Source organism: Pelmatolapia mariae, linkage group LG20 (assembly GCF_036321145.2).
Source record: "Pelmatolapia mariae isolate MD_Pm_ZW linkage group LG20, Pm_UMD_F_2, whole genome shotgun sequence".
Lineage (NCBI taxonomy): Eukaryota > Metazoa > Chordata > Actinopteri > Cichliformes > Cichlidae > Pelmatolapia > Pelmatolapia mariae.
In genome coordinates this window covers 7,870,515-7,895,892 of record NC_086244.1, presented here as the reverse complement: position 1 = coordinate 7,895,892, position 25,378 = coordinate 7,870,515, and the positions used below count along the sequence as shown (strand labels likewise).

The 25,378-nt window shown below is 38.5% G+C and overlaps 2 protein-coding genes across 9 annotated transcripts; one reads left to right on the top strand and one right to left on the bottom strand.

Moving 5' to 3' along the window:
* Positions 1-380: 380 nt before the first annotated feature.
* On the bottom strand, positions 381-6,046 carry pfdn4 (prefoldin subunit 4). The gene is made up of 4 exons (XM_063463994.1): positions 5,946-6,046; positions 4,480-4,587; positions 2,770-2,910; positions 381-1,464 (listed from the first exon to the last, which is right to left on the bottom strand). Exons 1-4 carry the CDS (start codon positions 5,970-5,972, stop codon positions 1,333-1,335), a joined length of 408 nt encoding a protein of 135 aa, XP_063320064.1. The 5' UTR covers positions 5,973-6,046; the 3' UTR covers positions 381-1,332.
* Positions 6,047-15,005: 8,959 nt separating this feature from the next.
* On the top strand, positions 15,006-22,763 carry bcas1 (brain enriched myelin associated protein 1). Of its 8 annotated transcripts, XM_063464558.1 has the most exons (12): positions 15,006-15,332; positions 16,272-16,331; positions 16,619-16,654; positions 16,931-17,146; positions 17,268-17,354; positions 19,212-19,253; positions 19,392-19,457; positions 19,743-19,781; positions 20,402-20,524; positions 20,646-20,726; positions 21,068-21,286; positions 21,703-22,763. In XM_063464558.1, the coding sequence occupies exons 1-12, from the start codon at positions 15,312-15,314 to the stop codon at positions 21,781-21,783; spliced, it is 1,071 nt and encodes a 356-aa protein (XP_063320628.1). In that variant the 5' UTR covers positions 15,006-15,311; the 3' UTR covers positions 21,784-22,763. The 8 variants fall into 8 exon arrangements, with proteins under 8 accessions (XP_063320628.1, XP_063320629.1, XP_063320633.1 ...); XM_063464559.1 differs by lacking the exon at positions 16,619-16,654; XM_063464563.1 differs by lacking the exon at positions 17,268-17,354.
* The last annotated feature ends 2,615 nt before the right edge of the window (positions 22,764-25,378 follow it).

The following is a 25,378-nucleotide window of genomic DNA, read 5'->3' as shown; positions in this document are numbered from 1 at the left end:
ACTGAGTAAACAAGGCCATGAGGGAAATAACTCCAGTCATTTCCATGCATGTTCCTCTGAGCCTGAGGTTTAACAAGCTGTGCATAAAGACAAGCCTGTGTGGGCAGTGTTCCTCTTAATCATAGCTATGAATGTTCAGCAGGAACCCTACAGGGAGGGGAAACTTGTTAATTGAGATCTTGATTCTCCAGAGGTGTCTGCTATAACTTCAAGCTCTCCATTTCTTTTATTTTTTTTTTAGCCCAGACATTTTATTAGCTCACGCAGGCCACACTTGAGGGCACAATTTAATGAGGTTTGTGCATTGTTGATATTTGTGAGAGCCACCAACCATCCAGAACACTGTATATGCCGGATTAAAATGGAGGAAAGACATTAAAGACAACATAATTCATCTTTTAATTCTGCTGAATTGTTACAGATCAATGAAGTGCATTTCAGTTTGAACTGGGTACTAGATTATACTACCCCCGCCCCCCTCCTCCAACAACAAATACACTCTTTATCGCTCTCGTGCAGTCTTCTTGGTCTGATAATTTAATCAGCATTTTCAACATACACCCAAAAATCAAACTTCTATGTTACCTAGTGAGTGGCTATTTCCTTTTACCTTTTTAAAAACGACCCCCCTCTGAGCTGAGTTTTGTGGATGTGGTGGCAGATTTCTTGCATGTTGTTTTAAATTATATCTAAACCGTATGGCTACATATTAAAGCAGAGACCTCTATATTTGCACACTCGTTCAGCCTGCGACTACGCGTCTCAGCGAAGCGTCATTTGCTGAAAACGCGTCAGTTTATCGTTTCTGTCAAAGACCAAACTCGAAAACTCTCAGAATGAATTAATGATTGATGAGAATGACGTCAAAACTTTGCAAAGAGTACAAATCAGTGTACTCTAAATTATTGATTGACGAGTACACCGATGTGTCACAAACATTTTGTCCTACCTTTGACATTAGCAAAAAATAAATAAGGCTTCAAATGACACAAATCCTTTTGCTGCATTTCAGACTCTGTAAAAAGAACAAAGAGCTTTGTAATATTTTAATTTCTGGCAAATTTGTAATCAGTTCAGTGAAAAACAATTGAATATGCGACCACTTGAAATTCATTAGAAATGAAGTACATTTATTCATTTGCGCAAAACATTTCCGTTTGATGACCTTGTGAACATGTTTGGCAACACCAAACTGAAGACATATTATTAGCATAAATGAAAGATGCTACCAAACGTAAGAAATCGTTTTTGGAGGGGGGATGTTGTGAAGCTGATACAGGAGGTCTGTGGAAAAGTCCAAACTGGGGCAACTGTCAAAGTCCATTTCACTGCTCAGCTTTCATCTGCCTCCAGGTTAATGTTGTTACCAAACTTGGCATAAAGCTGCACCTTCAGATCACTCAACACTTGCTGTATCGCTGACACTTGTTTCTCAAGGTCTTGGACCTCTTGCTCCAGTGTTTCCTGATTACAGAACACAGAAACTCCAATTACAGAACAGCCAGTTCAATTTCCCCACAGCAGGCAAGCAACAGACACAAGACATTTCCTAAACCAATTTCACCAAATGACTCTATTTATGTCATCAAAAGCACATTCCAAACACTAAAAGAGATCATTTTAGGTAAGACATCATCTAAAATGACTGGTATAAATCCACATTAAAATACAATCTGCCGATATAATGACTGAGCTGTCTTCGACGCATTTGTCATTCAAGGTTTGCAGCAGACTCCTTTCAATCAATCAGTTCAGGGCTGTGCAGTATGTCCTATTGTGACGAAGTCACAGCAACACAAGGACAAATGGAGACATAATGGAAATTGCAGAACGGAGAAGGTTTAATCTGAAGTCCCTGTTGGTTAAAGTCTCTCATGCAGCAGCCATAGAGCACCGCCATTGCTACACATCTTTCCAAAAGGTTCGGCAGGAAGCTCTCAAACCTAAAATTGAGACTTAGACTTGTACTTTTTGTAAAACGGGAATTTTTGAAAGGGAACTGAATTATGAATACTTGGCAGGCACAGATAACAATGACTGCTTTTTGGACATCATAACAGGACTGCTAGAAATCCTTTACCCAGTGGAGCATTTCTAAAAAATACTCTCAATTAACAAATGCTTTTATTTTAAATTATGTATTATCAGATAAATGTACAAGTCTAAATCAGGTCTGAGTGATGAAAAGACTCAAAATCCTTATTGATTTATGAAGAAATTCTTGGTCTAAAGAGATTTTGGAATTAATACATTAGATTTAACTGACAAAGCTGCCGTTTTTTAATTTTGCAAACAAGATATTCATATCTGCAAAACACATGACACGGTTTTGATGAATTGTGATTCATAGCTAGTAAGCAGTAGGTATAAATGAACAGGCATTTAGCATTGTTTGTCCACGCACTTCTGAAAGTAATTATAAACTACACAACAGGCACATTTGTCAAACTGTGCTCAGTGAGTCTGTTTAGATGAGTTCTGAATGTTGTGCACGCAACGATATTTTCAAATTTGCACAACAACACATTCGAGAAAGCAAAAAGCATGCAAAATTCACTTTTCCCCCTCAACATTTTGGGACTGCACTGGCCTCCAGTACTGATAAGCTGACTTACAAAGGAATGACACGACAGGGATAAATCTTTGTGTTTACAGAAAGGAATGTCTTTGAAACAAACCGTGATCGATAAAAGCTGTTGAAATTTGAAAAGAAGCTCACAAGACAGTGATTTAGAAAAGGTATTGAGAAACCGTCTGCGTTACACTTACCTTTGCGGATTCCAGCATCTCTTGTGTTTCGTCCTGGGAGTGATTTATAAAGACGTCGCCGATTTGATAAGGGATAAATAGAGAGTTGTCGTCAAACAGCATTAGGTCATCACTGGCATCCTGAAGGTTCTGAAGAGTTTTCTGCACGAAGACATTCACAGTCAGTCAGTTTGAGGTGGTTGCAAATAAACCTCGGTAATTTAGGCGTCATTTAGTGTCACAGTTCAAGATCGGTTTGCGTAACGCATCATTCAACGCTCAAATCCAGTTTTGTTTTTTTAATGATCAAAACAAAACAGGATGAACTGTAAATGTTAAATTTGCTTGATGTTGCAAATGGGGGGGGGGGGGGGGGAGTATAAGTATATACATATACACAGCAAATTAGCAGGTCACAGCTGACCACAGCTGATGAGGGTGTGGGTAACAAAACACAGGGACAACACAGGGGCTGAGAATATGGTGCAAGCCAAACTTTTCACGTACATTTCTCTCTAGAATACAAATGTGAAGGATTTGAGGTTCATTCTGTGTTTCTTCAGTACTGTAATGATTTATTGAAGTCAAAAGGAATTTGACAACTGCAGGCAAACAACTCGTCTACTAATGTTTCTACAAAATCCTGAATTAATCCTTTATTCTGGAATGCCTGAAAGACATCTTGCAAGATTTAAATCTCACAAGAAGAACAACATTAATGCATTACTCTTCAGATCTAGGATGGGGGGACTAACAGCATCTGCAGCTATTTGACAAAGAGTTGCGCATAAAGGTGAAGCTGTCAATTCCCTGGCCAACTGGTTTTTAAACTGACCTATAACAAGATCAGGTACAAGCAACAGAAATGAGCTTCCTCATAAGAGCATCTGGTTTCAGCTTTAGAGATTGAGGATGAGGAGCTCAGTTACTCAGGAGGAACTTGGCACAGCTGCTGCTCTGCTGATCATTAGGAGCCAGTTCAGGCATCTGATTAGGATGCCCCCTGCACACCTCCTCGGAGAGGCATTTCAGGCATATCCAACTGGGAGGAGATCCCAGAACATGTCTGAAAGAGGACATCTCTTGACTGCCTTGGATATGCCTCTGAACCCCACCCCCAAAGAGCTGAAGGAGGTGGCTGGGGAGGGGAAATCTGGGCATGGTCTGCTCAGACTGCTGCCCCTCAATGACCCAGACAAGCAGCAGAAAAGTGGATACACGTAACAGTTTTGGGTTTTTTTCCCTTAAACCAAAAGGTTTGTGCTGACGTGAGTAGATCTGGTCCAAAGTATCGATTGAGTCGGTTTTGGGGTCATTTTAAAGTAAGATCATTAGAAACATCTCCATGGATATTCGTCAATCATTCACCAGCAACACAATGTTTAGCTTCCATAATGACAACTAATTAAAGTCACTTTTCCAGCAACTAGGCTAGAAAGTGAAAACAGTGCACAAGTGACAAAGGAATGAGGTTACTTTGTGTTGAATTCAAACACAAGCCGATTCAAATAAAGAGCTAAATAGTCAGACTTCTCCTCCAGTCATTAGCTCAGTTCAATCTTCCTGATCAGAGTGCCAGTTGTCATTTTGAATTTAATGTAATAATTTTATCTAGATATAAAAACTCACATCTGGGTGTAATTTGACTTTTGTAGATTTAATTGAACACTCTAAATCCTTGCTCCAGTATAAGACTATAAAACATGTCTTCCCAGCCCCGGTAGTACTCACCCTCTTTTCCAATATCTCATTCTTCAGCTCCGTCATCCGATTCGTGTTCCTGGCAAATTTATTGATCTTCTGCTGGTCTTCAAACGTTACATTCACATCTTCAACTGCCTGCAAACAAGGAGAAATGACTTGAGTTTGCAGTTCATTTTAGCCTGTTAAACATGATAATCCTAGATGCGCTGACAGAATTTAACTCATTCTGCTATGAGTTATAAGTATTGATCAGCAGCAACTTTTCCAAAGATGACATCACAAGGACATGCCAACTGTGTTAACTGAAAAAACAAAAAAACCCCAACAAAGTCCCACCACCTTATGAATGGAGAAGCATTTAGTAAGATTAAAATAAGCCTTATAAATAAAGAATGTGTGTTGTTGTTTTAAATCAAACGTAAGGAATAAAACCAAAGAGTGACCAAGTGGCCTACTTTATGCAGGATTGCACAATGTTTTTATTTTTCACCTCCTGTCCTACATTTCGAATTGGCTCCAATTCACCACAGCACAGGTCTGGCTTTTGGTTGACTATAACGAAATCTACCACAAATAAATGTTATGTAGTGTGTTTTTGCTGGCACTAGATTGCAATTTCCCTTTTGAGAGAGTAGAATCAATAAATAAACTATGCATTTTTCATTTGAACCTCAAATACCTGTAATTTGGTTGATTTGTCCAGTGCTAAAATAAATTTATCAGCGCATCCCTCCTCAACACAAAGATTATTAGGAGGGGAACAGCAGATGAAACACCAGAACAAATATTAAACAAGTACTGCCATACAAGATCATTGTATTTAAAAAAAAAAAAAAAAGCAACAGCTGGAAAACTGTTTGTAATGGTGCATATAGATTTGTACCCGTCAGTCACATCCTCTGCAACCCGCATAGCTTTATCAGACTGCCTCTTAGCATTACCGTGACCCACATTGTCCAACACATGAAAACTATTTGCTCCACATTTGGCTTGTTGTGTTGTGGTCACCCTACTGTGCTGTTGGCCCCTCAGAAACATTTAAATATAAATTGAGTGAGACTAAGTAAGGTATTGGTCATTTATTGGGGACATATACTGCTTTAGTTGTCGTTTCTTAGACAGTTAACTACAGGCCGGTTTTTATTTTGTTTGCTAGCATGCTAGCTTGGGTGTCCCATCACCTGCAGCGGCCACTGCCCTGGTCTGGATATTGAGCTCATTGTTTCACCACATAGTTTTTAAGCTCGCACGAACAACAGCTGCAAAATTACAACGTATGTCGAGCTAGTGTTTTAACACAAGGAGATATCGCTTTACGGTAGCTACACGAGGGTGTGACGGCGCTTTCAAATATCACCGCCGTGAGAAAGCTCGGCGTCTTACTCGCACACATACACGATGCCACCTTCTTTCTGCATCCCCTGTTAAAACAGCGATATAGTAACGCATATGCAAGACAAAAAAGTGGATTTTTGTTTAAAAATATTCCTTACCACGGATGATTTCATGGTCGCTGCCATCTTTGCTTCTTCGACTGTTCACCCGCAGCGTCGCTCAGCGGGATAAATATCCCCACACTGCCACCTATCAGCAGGCTTGATCTGGAGTTTGACCCCCACAAGTTGGCCAGAAAATGTGTTTACTTCTCTCAAACTGTTTGTTTAGTTCTTTTCCTTCTTTTTGTGTTTTCGTGTGATTGATTTGATTATTTAGTTGAGTTCATGTTCTGGTAAATATAGCCAGATATGTCGCAACATGCTTTCCCTTAAATTTACATCTAAAAGCTGAAATTTAATTTATTTTAAAAAAAATTCAGCCGTGTTTTTTGTTCTATTGTAAGTAATTATCTCAATAAATGTGCAAACGTGTTTTCAATATGCCAAACTAGTTATTATGCCAACCGGAACTGCTGTTCTGTAAATATTTGCACACAGTACTGCACCCAAGTTCAAATATTTAATGAATACATCTGTAATGGGAGAAGACTAGAAATTCATATTTGTCTAGACCGAATTACAATGCACCACCTGTAGTTTAAAGCATCATTGGCATTTTGGTCTGAGTGAAAAACAAATCATAAATATGCAGGTTTTTCTGTCTCAAAGTCAGCAGTCTTTATCTAACTTTGTAGGAGCCACTAGCATACCTAGTAGGCTGTTATGCGTTGGTGCACCATGAAGAGTTTTCTTGAGGCCCCTCAGCTGCAGGCCTTGCATGAAGTCACCAAACAGGGGAATCCAACTCCCACCTCAGCATGCAGTCTATAGGATACAGTCGAGCCATTGTTTTCATGGATTCCAAGGCTTGCCATAATAAAGTCAATAAATAGTGCATGTGTTATAGTCTTTTTTAGTTTGTTTCTTAAGCATGCTTGTTTGTGATAAAACGCATTCACATACTTTGATTGACTTGCATTAACAAGATGTTGAATGATTTGACCTTTGACGTCTTCCAGGAGTCAAATGACTTCTAGAAGTTAAATCCAATAAACAAAAGCCTTTGTCAGCATTATCATGGCCTATTTACTTACAAAAAAAGCAAACTTAAAGATGAGTTCATCTTCAATAACATATTGACATACAGTGGTAAACAATAGTATCTAACTATGGACACATAGAAGCCTTTAAACACAGACATTTTGACATGATTTTATCACAAGGCTTGTTACCTGCCTTGATGACCTCTTTTCTTTTTTTTAATCAGATAATACCAAAACAACATAATGGGTATGTTAAAGCACATCTGTGTGATTAGATTTATTTTTATCAATCAACTGCATCTCTAAAGACCAAATCAGTAAAAAAAAAATGCTTAAAGTGTTCTCTTCAAATTAACCAGTGCCAACATAGTTATTTGGGTTTTGTCAGCGTGGATGCTTGCCAGACCGGTATCCTTAATATACATCCTGTTAGGTCCACGCCAGATTGGTCAACAAACTGTTTGGACCGCCTTATCACAGTGGGCTTGGACAGATTCACACCTTATTATGATCTCGTCAGGGTATGTTCAGGATGCCACATGGAGATTACTGTGAGTTGATCAAAGCACCAATACAGCGCACTTTTTTTTTTTTGAGAGGAAATCCAGCTGCCAACTTGAAAACAGACCCACCCATTTTAACACACACATAAAGTGTCCAGTTAACAAAAGTCTATATACATAGTTGGGCAAAAGGAGGAAGTCCATCTCAGACAGACACGCCGTATCCTTAAGGAGGAAGTCAAGTAACAAGGTAAGACATTTCACTGAAGGTAAAGCAGTATTTAAATTTTTAAATGCCTTTGCAAATGTCTTAATAGATGTTAACCATTATTTGCAGATTATCTTTGCTTATCAGTACAACATAACAAAATGACATTTCTATTTCATTTAATTCTATTGCAACCTGCAGATCTTAACTGGGAAAAAGATGGGAAACGAGCAGTCAGTAAACATAGAAGAGCTATCCAAGGTAAAACAATGCAAATTACATGGCAGACATTACAGGCTAAAAGTTGCACGTGCCATTTTTCTATATGATGTTGACATCAGTCACAAGATGCACACTTTTCCAAAACTCTAGCATGCACAAGTGACAGGTGAAAAAACTCTGCTTCTCTTTAAAGATAACCCATCTAGACTAGAAAGCACATTGCTGACATTGTTATTTACTCACAGAATGGGACAATTCCTGAAAAGCATGAGAATGGAACCGTGAATGGCATCTCTATAGAAGTCACGTCTGGTGGACTGGAGATTAATGGTAAGTGAGTTTTATTTTATTTTTAATTTCTCTTAGCATAAATAACATCCAAGCAATCTGTGATAATGATCTACCTGATCTACAGTGGTGGTGTCACTGTAAAGCACGAGCAAATCAATGCTCAACACTGGCAAATTAAAGTCTTACTTAAGAATGAATGTTTTATTACTGTCAGACTGTTGTGTTTTACTGTATCACACTTTATGCTGATATACTTTATGGTTCTCCTTCAATGAAAAAAAAGGAAATTAATTTTACAAATTTATTAGTGGTGATTAATCCTTTAATCCTTTTAATACTCTGCAAACACAGTGACTCCCAGTTGCACGGTGTCTGAGTAAACCACAGGTGTTTTCTCAGGAATTAACAAGGAGCAAGTATTTGACTTGTCAAGGTGTGGTGGTTTGTGTCTTCACTATAAAAATAAAATACTGTGGGATTCCCATGGCTCTTGACTGTTGATTCCTGAGATAACGTTCTCACACTGACTTGCCCGTGTTTACTAGGTCGTGGAAATTTTGCTGATTTTTATGGCAACTGTTTAAATTCTCTTTAAGCTAGAAGTAAAAATCACTCTATGGGCTAATACTAAATAAAATGACACTTATATTTAAAAATAAATTCCATAAAACCCAGAATTGTTCATTTTGACCTTTTTAGCGGTTGCAGACTCATTAGGGGGATGTTTGTTAAGGTGGAAATTCATAGAAAAGGTCCAGAATCAGAATCAGGAAATTGCTTTGTAATAGACATTTAATTAAGGTGTAATAAGGCATTTAATTCAAGCTGCAATATATTAAATAAATATTTCAAAGCTAAAAAAAAACAACTATGTGCAGTATTTACAAGATTCAACAAATGATGTTGCCAGGTCCAGATGTCGCAGGGAGGAACTGATACATTTTAACAGGAATGATGTGCTTTGACGTTCCGTGTTGCATTGCTGTGGTATTAGCCTTTGGTGAATGTGCTCTTATTACCGTCTAGCACATCATGGACGCGATGTGAAGGATTATCTATGAGTTCCCATAACTTTGACAGTATTCCCCTCTCTGCCATTGCTGTCATAGGTTAAACCTCCACAATTTCCAGATTTATGGGCCTTGAGGATCACTTTGTTGAGTTCATCAGTGTCCATAAAGATGCTTAATGTAATTTCCTTTGGTTCAAAGTAACAAAAAATGTTCCCCAAATTAACTAAAGTTATGAACGTGATGCACTGGTTAAGACTTTGGGTTTAAAATATCTATATATTGTGTTGAACAGATATCAACTGAAATGGAACTAGAGCTGGGCTGCAGTTTCGTGCAATGCCAATTTGTACCACTAGGTGGTATAGTAAGTCCATGTAATCTTTATTTAACCAGACAAGTAATGTGTTGTTATTTACAATGACAGCCTGGCAAACTGCAAAATATCCAGAAAGAAAGAAAGAAAGAAAGAAAGAAAGAAAGAAAGAAAGAAAGAAAGAAAGAAAGGAAAAGCACCACCACACATCTGAAAACATCTGAACACACCCAGTGGTAAAATGTTGCTACCTGGCAGTGAAAATGTTAAGTAAGTCTGCAGATGGTAATTATAACAAGGGTCTTTAAGCATATATGTCCAACTGTTATTTTATAGTAAATTAAATTCAGCCTGGGTTTAACAATAGTTTCAGTCCTTTATTTCAATGTTTTTCCTGTATGTGGCATTTTGCTTATTTTGCCACTTTTTTTATTTTTCAGGTAAAAGTGAAACTACAGTCTGCCAAAATGGCAAGGCCCACTCTTTAAACTCTGCCATACAATCAACTGATGTGATCGGCAAATCAGAGTGTCAACCTGATATTGCCCAAGCTGTTTCTGAAGTTCCTGACACCAAAATCCAAGCCGTTTCTGAAGCCTCTGACACCAAAATCCAAGCCATTTCTGAAGCCCCTGACACCAACACCCAGAAGGAAGAGGTCAAGAAAAGCAAAGGAGAAAAAGGTCGTCGTCATTTTGGCAAATTGTTCAAAAAGAAATCAGAACCTAAAGCTGAAGCTGAGACTGTTGAAGAGAAAGAAAAAGAGACACAGAGTGAAGATCAAACGGATGTAAGTGTTCCTCCCACTGAGCCACAGCAGGTGAGGGCACTTTTCATGTTTATTCTCATTAGATGAGTCTAGTTGTTTTTTTCTATTTGCCGACAAAGCTGTGAAGACACGAGCAGAGCAAGTCAGGTTACTTTGCATAGCACATTTTACACATAAGGGTAATTCAAAGGGATTTTCTAATGTACGGATGAATGACTAAGGGAGTCTATGATGTATGTACTGCAATGAAAGTATGCAAAAACACAAATAAACTCATAGCAGAATTTTAAAGGTAATGGTGGCATATCAATTAAAAGTAATGGGAAAAGGAAAAGTCTTTAGCTAAATTTTAAAAACTGATCAATTATGATAACTCTCGTGTTGTGCTATAGACCTACATTGATTCTGAAAAACAACAACAATAATAATAATACATAAAGCAGATACAATGCTTGCCCTTAATAAAAAAAAACAAACATAAAATTGAATCACACATCTTCCTTTATTAGAGTGAGCACAGACACTGTGGTTTGTTTTTGAATTGTGTTATTTTATCATTCTGCAGCTAACATTAGCTAAAACAGGAGTAAGCAGGAGTGCATATGCCCACAGGTTATAACCCTTTTTAAAAGATAAATAAATAAAACAAGATAAATATGTCACACGTTGTTTGTCTTTGACAAAGATTAGTGGGCGTGGGCCTCTGCAGCACTGACGCCGACGCCCACGACAGGAAATTCAGAGAGCACAAAGATGTGCCGCTCACATTGTTAGTTTTGATCTTATCATGGGATTTCCTGAAAATGTCTAAAAAAAAAAAAGGGGGGGGGGGGCACACTTTTTTATGTTGTGCTGTTTTTGTCAATTATCAGTTGACCACATTGTCAGAAGACACTTGGCATCATTATAATTCCCTGATGTCGACTTTTAGCTGTGCAAAGAAAATTACTTTATTTTGTCAGCCTGCCAAATAGTCCAAATCATCTTAGCAATGTAATGTAGTCCAACACACCATGCACTACATGCATTTAACTAATTTTTTCCTTTTTGTTTTTGTTTTTTTTTTAGCTTTGTTTACAATGGGCAACATAATGTAGAATAGCGCTTATTGCAAAAAACAAACAACTAAATAAGCAAGTAAATAAATACAAATGTAAGCATGTTATACTACATGACTAATTTTTCTGATTACTCGTGATCAACCACACGATTATCATGCGTGCCCCGGGAAATAAACACAAGTTGTATGTTGGTTTACATAATTTAATACTCAAGTGGAGCAAGCTGCCATTATAACTCACATTGACCATCAAGACGGAAATGAATGAACATTAAAAAGTTGAATTTGTAACATAAAAGCAGATATTTCAACACAAATGGGTGATGGTGGCTTTACAGCCACAACTGTGGAGGATACACCGAGTGAACATGCCATTAGCAAAGCTGAGGAGGTTGTTAGAGACCCTTTAAATGATGAAACCTCAACGTTCAGAGCAGAGCAAGTTTAAGCTACATAAAATTTGGGACTTGAGAAATCTGACTCAAAAGATGACACTGTTGCAGAGGGACAGATGAGAGAGAAAGCTCTGGCAAAGGAGTTCACCTCCACCATTCCAAAAGCTGCAGCAAGTTGTGTTGAAGCAGTTTTGGCAGTTGCCTCTGACTGTGCAGTAATTGCGTCAGAGCTGGGAGTAGGTGAAGCAATTACTGAAGACAACAGTAAAGGAGCTGCAGACAAGTCAGCTGATGTAGTGCTGATTGAAACCGCTGAACCCGAGTCTAATGCTGTCACTCCTGAGGCCGGGGAAGCAAATGACATTACCTCCCTAGACAAAGAGGCAGTGACTGGAGTGACGGAAACAATCTCTGAGGTTGTTCATGAGAAGCCAAACTCTGCAGCCGCAAATGAAGACATGCCTGTAAAAGAAGCTGCTGTCCGTTTTCAGAATGGAAATCTAGTTAAGGTGGATCTGGCCCATGAGGAGGTCACTCCTGATGATGCACCACAGCTGAAGATGTGCTACAAATAAGTGAGCAAGACAATATTAGCCCTATAACTACCAATGAGTCTGGAGAAATGTTCGGTAGTTGTCCCAAAGAAGAAATTAATATTCCAGAAGCCTGAAGTTACTTTAAAATCTCCAGCAACTGAAGTCAATCCACATTGTATTCTAGAGATTATTATAGAAGAAACTGAGGTTGAAGAATGTGTGATAACTGAGATGGAATCAAGAATTTGAACCCAGCTACCACGCTTCAGGAGCCTGCAGTGGATAACAACAGCACAGTCACAGAAGAGGACATTGTGGCAACAGCTTTTGTTCTTCTCTCTAGAGAACATGAAGAGCGTCTTTCCCTTTCAGAACAAGCTTTTTCAGATCAAGCTTAGACAGTGGCAGACAGTGTTGAGGAAAATACTTCAGTCCAAGGTTTATCTACTGAAGGAGAGGTAGAGGTTGCAAGTTCTGAAAAACCTGTAGAAGAGTGACATAGAAAAGGAAAAGGTTAAGAATCTAAAGATAATGAAAGCCATAACACACCTGAACAAACCCTTGTAATCTTAGAGGAAGCAGGACGAGAACCCAAGCCATTTGTAAAGATGATGGTGCCAGTGAGGGTTAGGGTTTTTTTGTTTTTTTTTCAGAAATCCTACAAATAATTGAAACAAACTTGAGGAACTAACAACTGAAGGACACCACAGAAGATTTAGAGCCTTGTGTTTTAGTCTAAGAAGAATACTGAGGAGAATACTGCCCTGGAGAATGCTGATCAAGGACAGATGCTGTCATGTGTGATTTATATGTGAGCCTTGGGATTAAATCCTAAAACAAATAAATCCAACCTTGTTTTTGCTTTTTTTTCTCTGAATAGCCTGGCAAAGATAGTAGAGAACAAATAAAAATGAATCACCATTTCTCATCCTTGAGACAACTGAAAATGAACATTTCACCTCTGAAGATTCTTAAACTGCCATCTGATGAGCCTGTGGCAAAGTGTGCCGAAGCACTCCCAGGCCAGAAGTTAAATACACCTCTAGGTGGAGAGTGATACTGAAGAGACGCATGATAGGCAGTGCAAACCGGATAGATTCAACATGTGAAGTACAGAATTTCCCTAAGGCGTCTCAGTCACAAGCTCAAACATCGAATGTTTACCTCTTAGGTTTCAGTCACCTTTAGCTGTTGAGAAAAACAACATGCCTGGTGACTGAAAGATAATTTCACCAGTCCTCCGTATTGTTGACATCCACGAGTCTTCAAACAAACAAATAAATTATGAATGAGCAGTGATCAATAAGCAGACACAGAAATATTAATTTGAATTTCTCATTTATTCATGATTTTGGTCAAACTGTGTTTAATGACAAATAATACTTAAAGGGGACATATTGTGCTCATTCTGTGCTTTATGTTCTTAGAGATTTTATTCAATTCAATTCAGTTTTAATGGTATAGTGCCAAATAACAACACTTACTCAAAGTGCTTTATATTGTACAGAGAAAACCCAACAAACGAGACAACCCCTTATGGGAAACACCCACTTGATAAAGGTGGGAAGGAAAAACTTGCTTTTAACAAGGAGAAACCTCCTGCAGAAGAAGGAAGGAAGACGGGACAAAAGAAACGCCATGAGAGAGATCCAGATTGACAATTAAGATAATAAAGAAGAGAATAAAAAATGATTAAATGCAAAGTGGTGTATATGGTGTATATATATATATATATATAGTACCCAGCTGGATTCAGTCATTTAACCTGAAGCTGGTCCCTTCATTTACATTTTAAACAAATATCCCTCTATTTACCTGTTCTGTATATAATACAGGAATGATTCATAGCAGCCACAATACATTCAATATTAAAAATATAGGGTTACATAAAATTTAGCAGTACTTGCCACAGGGTTCAAACAATCCTGATGGTCATCAAAAACATCTTGAGCTTTACCAGAACTAATTTTCATCTGCTAAAATATATATCAGCGATAATTATTTATCTGTAATTCTTCATTCTGTACATTTTGGTAACTGTTCAGTTATGTGTTCGGCAACATTCATTAAGCAAATGCATTCACAGGGGTAGGATGAATTGAACGTTATATATATGAAAATCAAGAGAACTGGTATTTAGAATAAATCTTAAAAAAAACCAAATATATGTTACTAATCACTGTATGTGTCACAATGTTCATACAAAGTCTTTTTCAGACTGGCACATCCGTTTAAGGACGAGATAGGCTGCATGCAGGCGTACATACACTTTGATCATTATAGTCCTGAAGATATGGGCCCTCGTGTTCCTCACTTCATCCACTGCTTAGAGCAAACTTTTATGCTCTCTTTCCTCTGATTTAAACCTTCTTTCTTCTGATTGGCTGCCCCTCCTGAGTAAAAAGTGGGTCTGGCTACTGTGAGCTGACCTGTGTGACGGAGGTCTATGTTGCTGGTCTCATTAACTTTGGCAACATTTATTTTGGTGCTTGTAACAGAAAATATGGAAAAGCAAAATAGGCCACCTCTACAGTTGCTAGGGGATAATAAATCAGCCCAAAATAATGTATCAAGATTGCTGGAAGAAAAGGCAAAAAATGTATAAGTGAATTGACATTGGTTCAGTTCACATATTTTATAGACGCACACCATATGGGCATAGCTAGGTATTTGGTTTTCCTGACATTTCTCAAGAAATAACTCTCACACATTGTTGAATATCAATGACTGAGGGGTGGGACACACACATTAATAAAAGGGTGATTGTTGACAATGCCCCGAGTAGGCAGAGGCATGGTTGGAATTGTGCTCCCATCTCAATGCTGCGATTAAGACACTCACTGCTTACATATCAGCTCCGCTCTGCTCTAACATAATTCTCAAAGGCTAATTCTTTTGTCATGGTGTATAGGAGACGGCTAACCTAAACCAAGAGCCTGAATCATTAAAGGAGCCAGAGAGGTTGACTCCAGTCTCCAGTCCCAAGGAGGAAAACGTTCCTGAAACTGACAACGGAGACAGTGAGCCTGTGGAAAGCAAAGAGGAGAGTAACCCAGAAGAGAATCCAGTTATGAACTTCTTCAAAACCCTAGTAAGTGGCATCATTTGGGAATTTAAGCTGACTTTTTATGCTCTTGCTATTTCTGTTTATCATGTCATATTAGACTATTTGGGGAAAAGGGAAAGAACAAATATACTTTTTATCTGCTTTTTCTGAAGAGAAACAGGTAAAAAAACAAAAAAAAACCTAAAATGAGGTTAATGCATCTTCCAGTCATGCCCCAGTAAAAGTGAGATGTGTGGTCATTTTTCCAATCATTTAGCAGTAAGAAGTAGTAATACGCTTGAAAATGTTTCATTAGTTTGTGTGTATTTTTGAATCTTTTTGTTCTGTGTAGTGATATGGGAAGGTGGTATAACTGTATATGACATTAAGTGTAACCATAGCCAAATCTGCCAACATGACAGTGCCAGATGGAAAAGTTACAACAAGCAGCTATTGTATTTCCTCTTCATCATGCTGTCTTTTGGATTCATGCTGTTTTAAAGAGTTGCCATTGCCCTAGCCCCATGCTAATCAAGTCTTTGAACATGCGGGAATGTGGTGGCCTATTGTTCATCCCATAGTGTGAGCTCACAAGGGAGGCCTGTGCGGTTGGAAGTCGAGATTTGTGAAGATAGAGCGAGGGCAGGCCTACGCCATCTCCGGAGCACAATGGCTGTCACAATGACAGCGCATGTACTGTATGTGCTCTGTCAGGGACCTCTGTGGGCCTCAGTTAGCTTACCATAAAGGCCTATGTCTGCATTCATGAAAGGCTTCTGTTTTATCCAAATAATTATTTTTCTGTTTCATCAACTGTATCGCCTGGCATTTTGCTTTCCACACTGCTTAACCGCCACATACATAGTGCTCCACAATGCTTACACAGTTCACATTTAAAGATTAAGATTTTTTTTCTCTTGTGTTTTCTTGTGGATCACGACACAAAAAATAAAGACGGTTCATTTTTATTCCCCTGTTGCACAGGTGACCCCTACTAAAACGTCCAAAAAGGAAACGGCTACTCCCGATGCCGCAAAAGATAAGGTGAACAGAGGTTCATTTTAACCTATCAGTCTCTCCTGCTGCTTTTATCAAACCATATCTCTGATTATCTAATACAGACAGCTATACAATGAGCTGTCACACCCTCGTCTGTTTTGTTTCTGCTTGAACTAAGGATGTTTCTGAATTTAAAAAGTAACATTTATTTTTAAAAGGTGGTTTATCTTTGCAGAATTTGTGCATAAAGCTTCTTTTTTTTTTTTGCATCCTTTGTTTGCTTCAGTTTAACCTTTTTTTTTATAAATGCTTTCTTTTCTGTTGCAAAATAGTCCCAGAAGGAGACCCAACCAGCAGCAACCACTACTGTGAGCATATAGTCCATAAGTTTTGATTTTCATAACCATAATCTTGCACTTCACATTAAATGTATATATTTACTACACATGGTGGGTTTATTTAATTTCCGGATATGATGTCTTACTTGCTAATTTTACATAGCAATGCATTTTTATTGGGTGAAACTGGAAGGAAATACAGTTGCTGATGTCATATCTGACAAAACTGCTACGTCAAAAATGTCTTTGCAGTTTAAGAGGGCTGTGTAAACCATTGCTTTAACAGCCCCTCTCTTTCTTCAATAGGTTGCACAAATATCTGAACCGCCTGCAGCACCCAAAGGAATGTCTGTCCCACCACCCCCACCTCCAGAGCCACCGAAAATGGAAATCAAAGGAGAGCCAACTGCCAAACCTGTAAAGGCCTCGGCGAAAGAAGAACCTAAAGCTGCTGGAAAGGAGCCTGTGTCCTCGAAAGCAAAATCAGCCAAAGATACTCTGAGCAAATTATTCCGCCAGAAGGTAAACAAACAGCTTTAACTGCAGTTTACAAGATCCAATCACTATTTTAAGGAGTAGCTATTCATGTAGACACTCACTGCATGTTCAATGAGAACACAGTGTGAAACATACTGTATGTCAGTTTGAGGTATTGCTAGGAGTCAAGACCTCCAAAAGCAATGGTGCTTCAGCAAGTGGAGCCAAAGCCCCGGGCAAGACTGCAGCAGTGGTACAGTAAATGATCATATTCTCAAACTGACCATGGCTCATCAGTTACTAACCGAACAAGAGCTCATTTGTCCAGAGGCAGTAGAAATTTACAATTTACTGTTTCCTAATAGGAGCTATAGTTTTGTGAAGTAGCATTAGTCCCATGCTGAAACCTTTTCTCTTGGGAGAATCAGGTTTTCTTATTTGAGAATTAGATTAAGAAGAATGACGTCGTCCTTATGTCTTTTCATAATACATAAAGACAAAAATAAAAGATCATAGCTTTAGCATAAGGAGCAGAAGCAGGGACAAAGGGCTAACAAGGCTCATCAGCACCCACCAGCACCAGAAATGCTCACCCACAACACTGCATCTCCTTTCTTTTAACTGCACTGACCGTTAAGTCACATTTGCATCACTGTGAGCTCAACAAGAAGCCATTACATTTAGCTGCTGCCCAGAGAAGGTGTTATAGGGCATAACTACAACAGATTTTATTTTAATTTTAGTTTCCGTAGAGCCAAAATAAACAACATGTGTATTTTAAAATAAAAAAGGCTTTCATTTACAAGATCAAATCGTTATGTTGTTACATTTTTGAGCATCCATGTTTTTTGTTTTTTTTTTCTTCTTTGCAGGGGAACTTTTATGCTAAACAAACTAATTGCTGGATTTTGTCCCATATTTAAACACAGATCAACCAATTCAACCCAACACCTTTCATTTACATACTGAAGAATTACAAGCTGCCAAGACAGCAATAAATAAAAAATAAATAAATAAAAAGTTAAAATAAACAGACAAATAACATGAAGAGGGTAAAATTTCCAACATACGTACGCTAACAGTAATTAATTGCTATCTGAAATAATTAAAAAGACAAAATTTCATGAAAAAGAATCACATTACAACAATCAAACTAAACATAAGTGAGTAAAATAGATTAAAACACACACAACAAAAAAACAACAACAAAAAAACCCTTTTACTTAGTAAAATAAACTAAAATAAGTAATATCCATGATGAATATTTTAAGATTCTCCCAGATTCTATCAAAGTGGTTTGGAGTACAGAATCTATAAGCTGGTTTTGTCCTGCACTTTGGACCATCTGCAGTAAGTGACTCATGCCAGAGGAGCTGTGGGGCTGTGCCATGGGCGTAACTATGTGCTGAACATTGGGGGGGTCAAGATCTCTGTCGAAATAAATAAATAAATCTGGGTAAATTCCCAGATGATTAAACATGCAACTATTTTGCTGGTAATAACGGAAATGAGTAAAGAAAATCAACAGCCTATTTATGCAAGATAATTCATAATTTTATTGGGGGAGTTATATTGGCTGGCTCTGATTATTGGGGGGGGTCATAACCCCCCTAACCCCCCTGGAAATTACACCCCTGGGCTGTGCTGACATTAGAGTGTGGAGCTCTTTCTGACTCTTCTAATGCATTTGAATTTCCTTAACCAGTTGATACAAGTCACAATTCATTGTCATGTTAACATAGTGAGTAGTCCATAAATATAACTTTTCATGTGTTTTGAGGTTCTGAAGTCATTTTGCATTTCGCTGTCCTGCAGACAATCAGTAATGTGCAACAGTCAGCTGTAGGAGTAGAGGTACAGCCAGGTGTAAACTTACATGTGCACTAGAGCCTGCTTAATCTTCCCAGCTGTATTCAGGGAATGTTACATTAATGTATTAAGATGTAAACATGAATCTACCTCACACGAGGCCTTGCTGAAGACGACTGGATAATTGCAAACCATCTTGCCTGTGTTACATAACAAACATGCTTTATGGTTAATTACAGGGTTTGAAATGTTCATCGCAATTTGCATCTGTGCAGAATAAAATAACAGTTTTGCTCTACAGGAGACACCAGTGGAGGTGCCAGCGCCTGTTGTAGAAGTGCAGGTAAATGAAAGGCAACTTCTCACTCTTGGGGCTTTGTACTCTTTTAGGGAGTGGAATGGTCTTTTGAGCCTCTGATTACACCACGTACCCTCTTCCGAAGCTGTTTTTGTATGTAAAGATTCATTTCTATTTGCTTAGATTCAAAATGAGGTTGAACCTCAGGAGGCAGCAGCAGTGGGGGAAGAGCCCGTTGTAGAAGTGCAGGTAAATGAGCAAGAAGTGCTTAGGAATATTAATTCTTGATTTTCTTCACTCTGCAGGCACCTCTGCAATAATGTTGCCACACTTATATTGTACCATAACATTTCCCACATTTACTCTTTGTAATTCATCCATTTTTTAAATAATTTTATCGCATCACGTCCCAAACTGTACAGATTAAACAACCCCCATTATGGGACAAAATGAGTAAGATGTAAGATTTAATGACTATCACTATTTACGCTCTTCCAATTCAGGATATAACAAATAACTCTCCCTTTTCTGTAGATAAAGGAAGAGGTACCACAACCAGTGGTAGAAACTGAGGTAAATTAGTGGTGTTTAATGTTCTGGGAAAGCTTTTTTTCTTTTCTTATGTTTCTTTTAATAGTTAGGGGAGATGAGTGGCTATAAAATAGCCACAAGAGTCATACCTGACAATCACACTATGTGTGAGGCCAAAGCACCAAGATGGCTGACTGAGCTTTAGCAGAAAGACTACAAGTACGAGGAAGCAGCCTTGCACTATTCAACCGTGACACAATCAACCTAGATATCTGGGGTTATGTGACTCTTCTTTTCTTACTTTCTTGAAGAATTAAAGTTTTCCCAAAGTGTTTAACTAGTTGTTTCTTTAAAAGGGTGGACATCTTTGAAATGTAAAGTGAATATTGATGGGCTTTACCTTTTTCCTCTTTCTTCCTCTTTACAGATTTTGGCTTTTGCGCTTGACAATGTGGGCTTCCTCACTAGTTCTTATCTTGATCTGATTATATGCTGTCTCTCTGCTCTGATCACAGATATCTTTTTACTGCTTTACCTCCTCTTTCATGTCACAGATGGAAGCTCCTGCTCTCACTCTGTCACCTAAATTGATGAGCATCCCTTTGATTTTTTTTAGTAAATATTCATGATACATATTTTTCTTTTTCCTGCTTTGGTTAAAGACGGTGGATTCCTCAAAAGCTGGCACCCAGGAGGCTGCTGCAAAACCAGAGCCACCACCACCTGCTCAGGAAGAAAAGAAAAGCGCCTCAAAATCACCATTCCTTTCTTTCTTCAAGCCCCAAGTAAGAACCTATTCCCATAAACATTTATAAGATCTCCGAAAAGAAACAAATCTGAAATACATTAGGTATGAATTGTGGTGAAATTACAGAATGGTAAGTAACAGGTTAATGTGAATTTAAGGTACTATTAGATCACATGACCACAAAAGTCCAGGCAGCCTCCACAAGTGGAGTTCGGCTCCTCAGGAAAACTACTGGACTGGTAAATACATGGAATACGTTGCCTCTTGCAAACAGATGCATTATTAACCAGAGTAATTTCATCAATTACGTCTGGTATTAAAACATGCTCTAAACAACTTCTTTGCCAGAAGCATTTTTCTCCATTTGCTGTTATCTTTGAGCATATGTCATCATCCCTCGTAATGTTGCACATGATGTCGTATCCTAACAGCAGATGTACATTTTAATCCCACTTCATGTGCCACCTCAAAGTCCATCTTCACTTAACGAGTGAAGTGTATGAGCCACCGGTGTGTGAATCTCCAGCTTGTCATGGACTGAAATAATTGAATGCTTCATTATGTGCCACGACACTTTTAGGCTGCTGAGTCCAAGAAGGTGACCCCGACCCCACCTGCAGCAGCGGAGGCAGCTCAAGCAGTTAAAGCCAAGGAGGAACCTAAAGTGGCAGCCAAGTCTTCAGAGCAAGCTGCAGATAACAAACCAGCCTCTGTGCCTTCCCAAGCTGGCGATGATGCAGCCAGCGTGCCCAAAAAACTGGAAAAGAGGAACTCCATTCAGCTATTCTTTAAAAATCTGGTAAGAAGAACATTACTTTCCCCAGATATTAACATTAGAAACATGCACAATATCCTTATAATATCCTTATCACTGCATAGTGCAAAGTATTTTTGTATTATCCCCACTAGATGGCAGCAGACACTTAAGGTGTAGGCTCCACATGACTGAAAACCAAGCGGACTGATATAACACATCTGGAAATGCAGTTTAGTTTTAGGACAGTTACCGTTACTGAAATGTAACAAATTTAGTCCAGTTTAATACATTTGATGCCTGTGAAAGAAATTAATAAAGTTTTTGTTTAACTAAAAAAACAATTAAAGCTTATAAAAGACAAAAATGAAATAAAAATAGAAATTGAAAGAGTTGCATTTTCTAAAGACAAATTAAAGACACTGCAACAAAATGTGCCATTTTCTCCCTGCAAACTGTAGACTCAGAAACGTCCTTCTACAGACGCCGGAGTCCAGACAGAGCCACTGACCGCTGCTCAAGGAGCTGAGAAAGCCAAATGAGACCAGAAGCAACCCTTACATTTTCCTGTACAGTCTCCTTCCCTCCTTCTCACTTGTACTCAGTCCTTCTTTTTCTCTTTTATCGCCTTCTTGAATCCCCTGAGTTACTTTGACTACTTTGTTTTTTAATTGTTACTGCTTAAAAGTCACGATATCAAAGGTAAGGTTTTGGAAGAATAAAGGAAAGTGGACAGAACAGTTAGCAGGGAGTTGAACTTGTGGAGATTTAAAATGGTCAGAGGTTGTTTGGACATATTTTTTTGTCACATAAATGTCTTGTCAGCAATGTGACCTTTTCTACAGACGTTTAAAATGACTTTTCTCTGTTTTGCAATCTAACATACTGGGCTTATGCAATATATAGTGCCATGCTTTGCCTTGAACAACTATTTTGTGTTAAATCGATAAAACTCAATGTCATATAGGTTCTATTTTTACACTTCACACCAGAGAATTCACACAGTTCAGGTAATGCAGTGGTTAACATGAAGTACGTAGATATGAGTCATAGAAATGCTCTTAATGGAGCTGGTCTAAGGAGTATTAAAGTTTATATAGCAGAGTGTGCTTACAGATTTTTGAACTCTATGCAAGTTATATGTGGACTAAAACAAAAAGGTACATGCCAGAACAGCTATCTTTTAGCTTATGTGGGACATCACAATCTCTACTGATCTTTGGGGAACTGATTGTAAATACTCAACAAATGCTTAAAAATGCATCCGAGGTATTGAAATGGTGTCTTTGTGCAAATGTCTCCTTGTGGTATGTTCTGCATTACTCATAAATCACAACCGAGAAGCTTTTATTTTGATTTTAGCACTTTGTCTCGTGTCAACTAACAAAAGTCTTCCGGTGTAAGTAAACTGTGTCAGGCGTATGTGCAATTAATGTGACGCTGTAGTTTGTCGTTATGTCGTGTGTATGTGAAACTTGAGCTATCCTGAAGACAATAAATGCAAATAAATATACCACATGCCTGTTTTGCTTCAGAGTTTTCATTTTTAATGTAAGCTATAAAAGCATGAGGAGTGTTATCAAGAATAATTGGGTGTTCCAGCAATTTAAAAAAAAAGAAGAAGAAGATGACCAGGCAAGTCTGGCCAAAAAAATAAAATAAAAGATGCCTCTATTGCGTGAGCAGTGTCATAGCAACCATTTTTATGCATATAAGAGTGCAGCAAAGGTGTGGCGTATCACTCTACACCCAATCTGGGTGTTAAGCCAAATACTGTAAGTCTGACTCATGTTCATAAAGATGTCTGACAAATCAAAGGAAAAACCTGATCCCTTGACCCCTTTGGTGAGAGGATCTGGTGGTTGCATGGCAACATTTTTTGGGTCCACGTGTTCTCATATAGGGCAGAGACTGTGCAAATCATTATAAGATTATGGGGAGCCATCTTAACCCTTTATTATGATGAAATGCTTCTGTTGGGAGTGGCCTCTCCCAAGATGGCACCTCGAGCCACAAGTATGTACAAGAATTCAAATCGCATTCTGTGGCCTTCGCAGTCAACAGATCGGTTTCCATTTGAATGAGTGGTCTAACATGGCTAACGCGCTGCCATGGTCAACAAAACAAGTTAGGGAGTGTGTTTTGGAAATGGTTTTCCTTTTTTGTTTGTTTTTCCTTTAATTTGTCACCCACTTGTATATATTTGTAATGCCAGCAAATAAATGTCAGTTACCTGGAGAAAAAGCAAATTAACCAGAGTAGAGCTCATATTTTTATTTTAGACAGACAGATGGCTGTTGGACATTACTGCTGAATTTTAGTGTCTGTGAGGCATACCTTGGAGATAAAAAATGTAAAATAAGATCTAAGGAATTTGATATTTCAGGTAAAGGAAGACCTCAAATCATCTTCTCCTTTTATGATGTAATTTCTATGATTGATGGCGTAGTGTGCAGTCTCTGGAAGGATGTGTTTTAGATAGAAGTGTCTGAGAAGCACTATTCACCCACCATTAAGTGATGAGTCGCAGCCCCCGAAGGCATAACTCACACTGCTCCTTTGTTATCAATGAGGCACACTATTCTTGTATTACTGTCTATAATAGGTGTGATCATTTTAAATTGTGCATCAAAGTAATTGCCACGGCACTGAGAGAGAAAAAGTGAGGTACTGCTGCTTGCACAGCTTAAGACATGTGCTCCATTGTCTCTCCTTTCCCTGGAGGAATGTCTCAATTAAGATACACTGTGACGACTTTGCCAGCAGTTTTGTTTATGTGTGAAGAGCTCATTTTCATTAGCAAACAGAGTATAGTGTTGATGAATCTGGGAGTGAGGAATTCTGACTGAGTTTTAATGAGACGGAAGTGAAGAAGAAAGCAAAACTACTCACACGTCTCGCTTAGATTACTAAAACTAATTGGAAGAGTGACTAAAAAGATGCCCTTACACAATACTTTAACTGGAAATCACGAGCAACTTTGTGGCCTTGCTAACAGTTCCAGATGTTTGAAACTTCCGTGTGCAGTTATTTAGAAATCTGCTCAGCCTCTTCTGTATTTAGTGACTTGGCAAATAACAGTGAAGACGATGATAACAGCTGCATGCCCCTACACGCAGCGTTCCGGGAGTGAGAGCTAAGGGAACCCTTTTTCCATAGCAGTTGGGAAAGTGATTGCGCGTCACAAAGACTAGTCGCTCCCCTTTTTTTTTTTTTTTTGCACAATCACATATGATAATGACCTAAAAAGGCTTATTAATAAAGAGATAGTTCCCAAGTATGGATTTAACAATGCACGGACTGTACACAGTGCAGCAGATTTTCTCAGCCACCATGTTGCTGCAGTTCATCCTAGGACAATGCATGTGACTGTGTGAATGCACTGAGCTCAGAGGGGGTGAAACAGGGGAATAGTGGGAGGAGAGGCCTGATAGGAGGCCTCCTGTCAGCACTAATGTGCATCATGGCAGTGCTTGCTAGTAATATGGAATATAAGGGGTTAAAAAAAAAGAAAACCCTCATAACCGGTTCTGATCCCTTCACAAACTGATGGAATTGTTTTTTACCTATAAGGAAAAAGCAAGCTAAATCTCTCAATGTGTTCCCCCTGCAGTGCTAACGGGGACAACACATGCATGTGCGTGTCTGTTAGGGAAGTTTTGTAATGCGGATGCTACCAACTGTATCTTTACATTTTTTGTTTGTTTGTTTTAGTCTTTTGAGCGGAAAATTAGATTATACTGCCGTAGGGATGCAAATGAGTGACGTAATCATGATCTGCCTTCAACTGATAGATAAGTGTTCATCTTAAGAACAAGTATACAGGCATACATTTAGACAACAACACTTTAGCTTCTATTTTTACACTTGGATACATCAAACTTTGTTCTAAGTTGGGAGAATCTGAGCACAGTGTTACAGCTTTGGGATCATTTTGAGAGTATAAATAATAAAAGATGCTGTTTACATGTAATTATGTGTGCTTAACTTGCTAGAAACTTGGGAATTCGCACAAATACCACAGCTGTTGTATGTCCAGGCTGCTAAGCTGGTTTTGCTTAGTTTTGTAAACAGAACAAATCAGTTTCAGTTTTAGGTGTGGTGCTCATAACGTATCATTTTATAGAAGAGATCAAG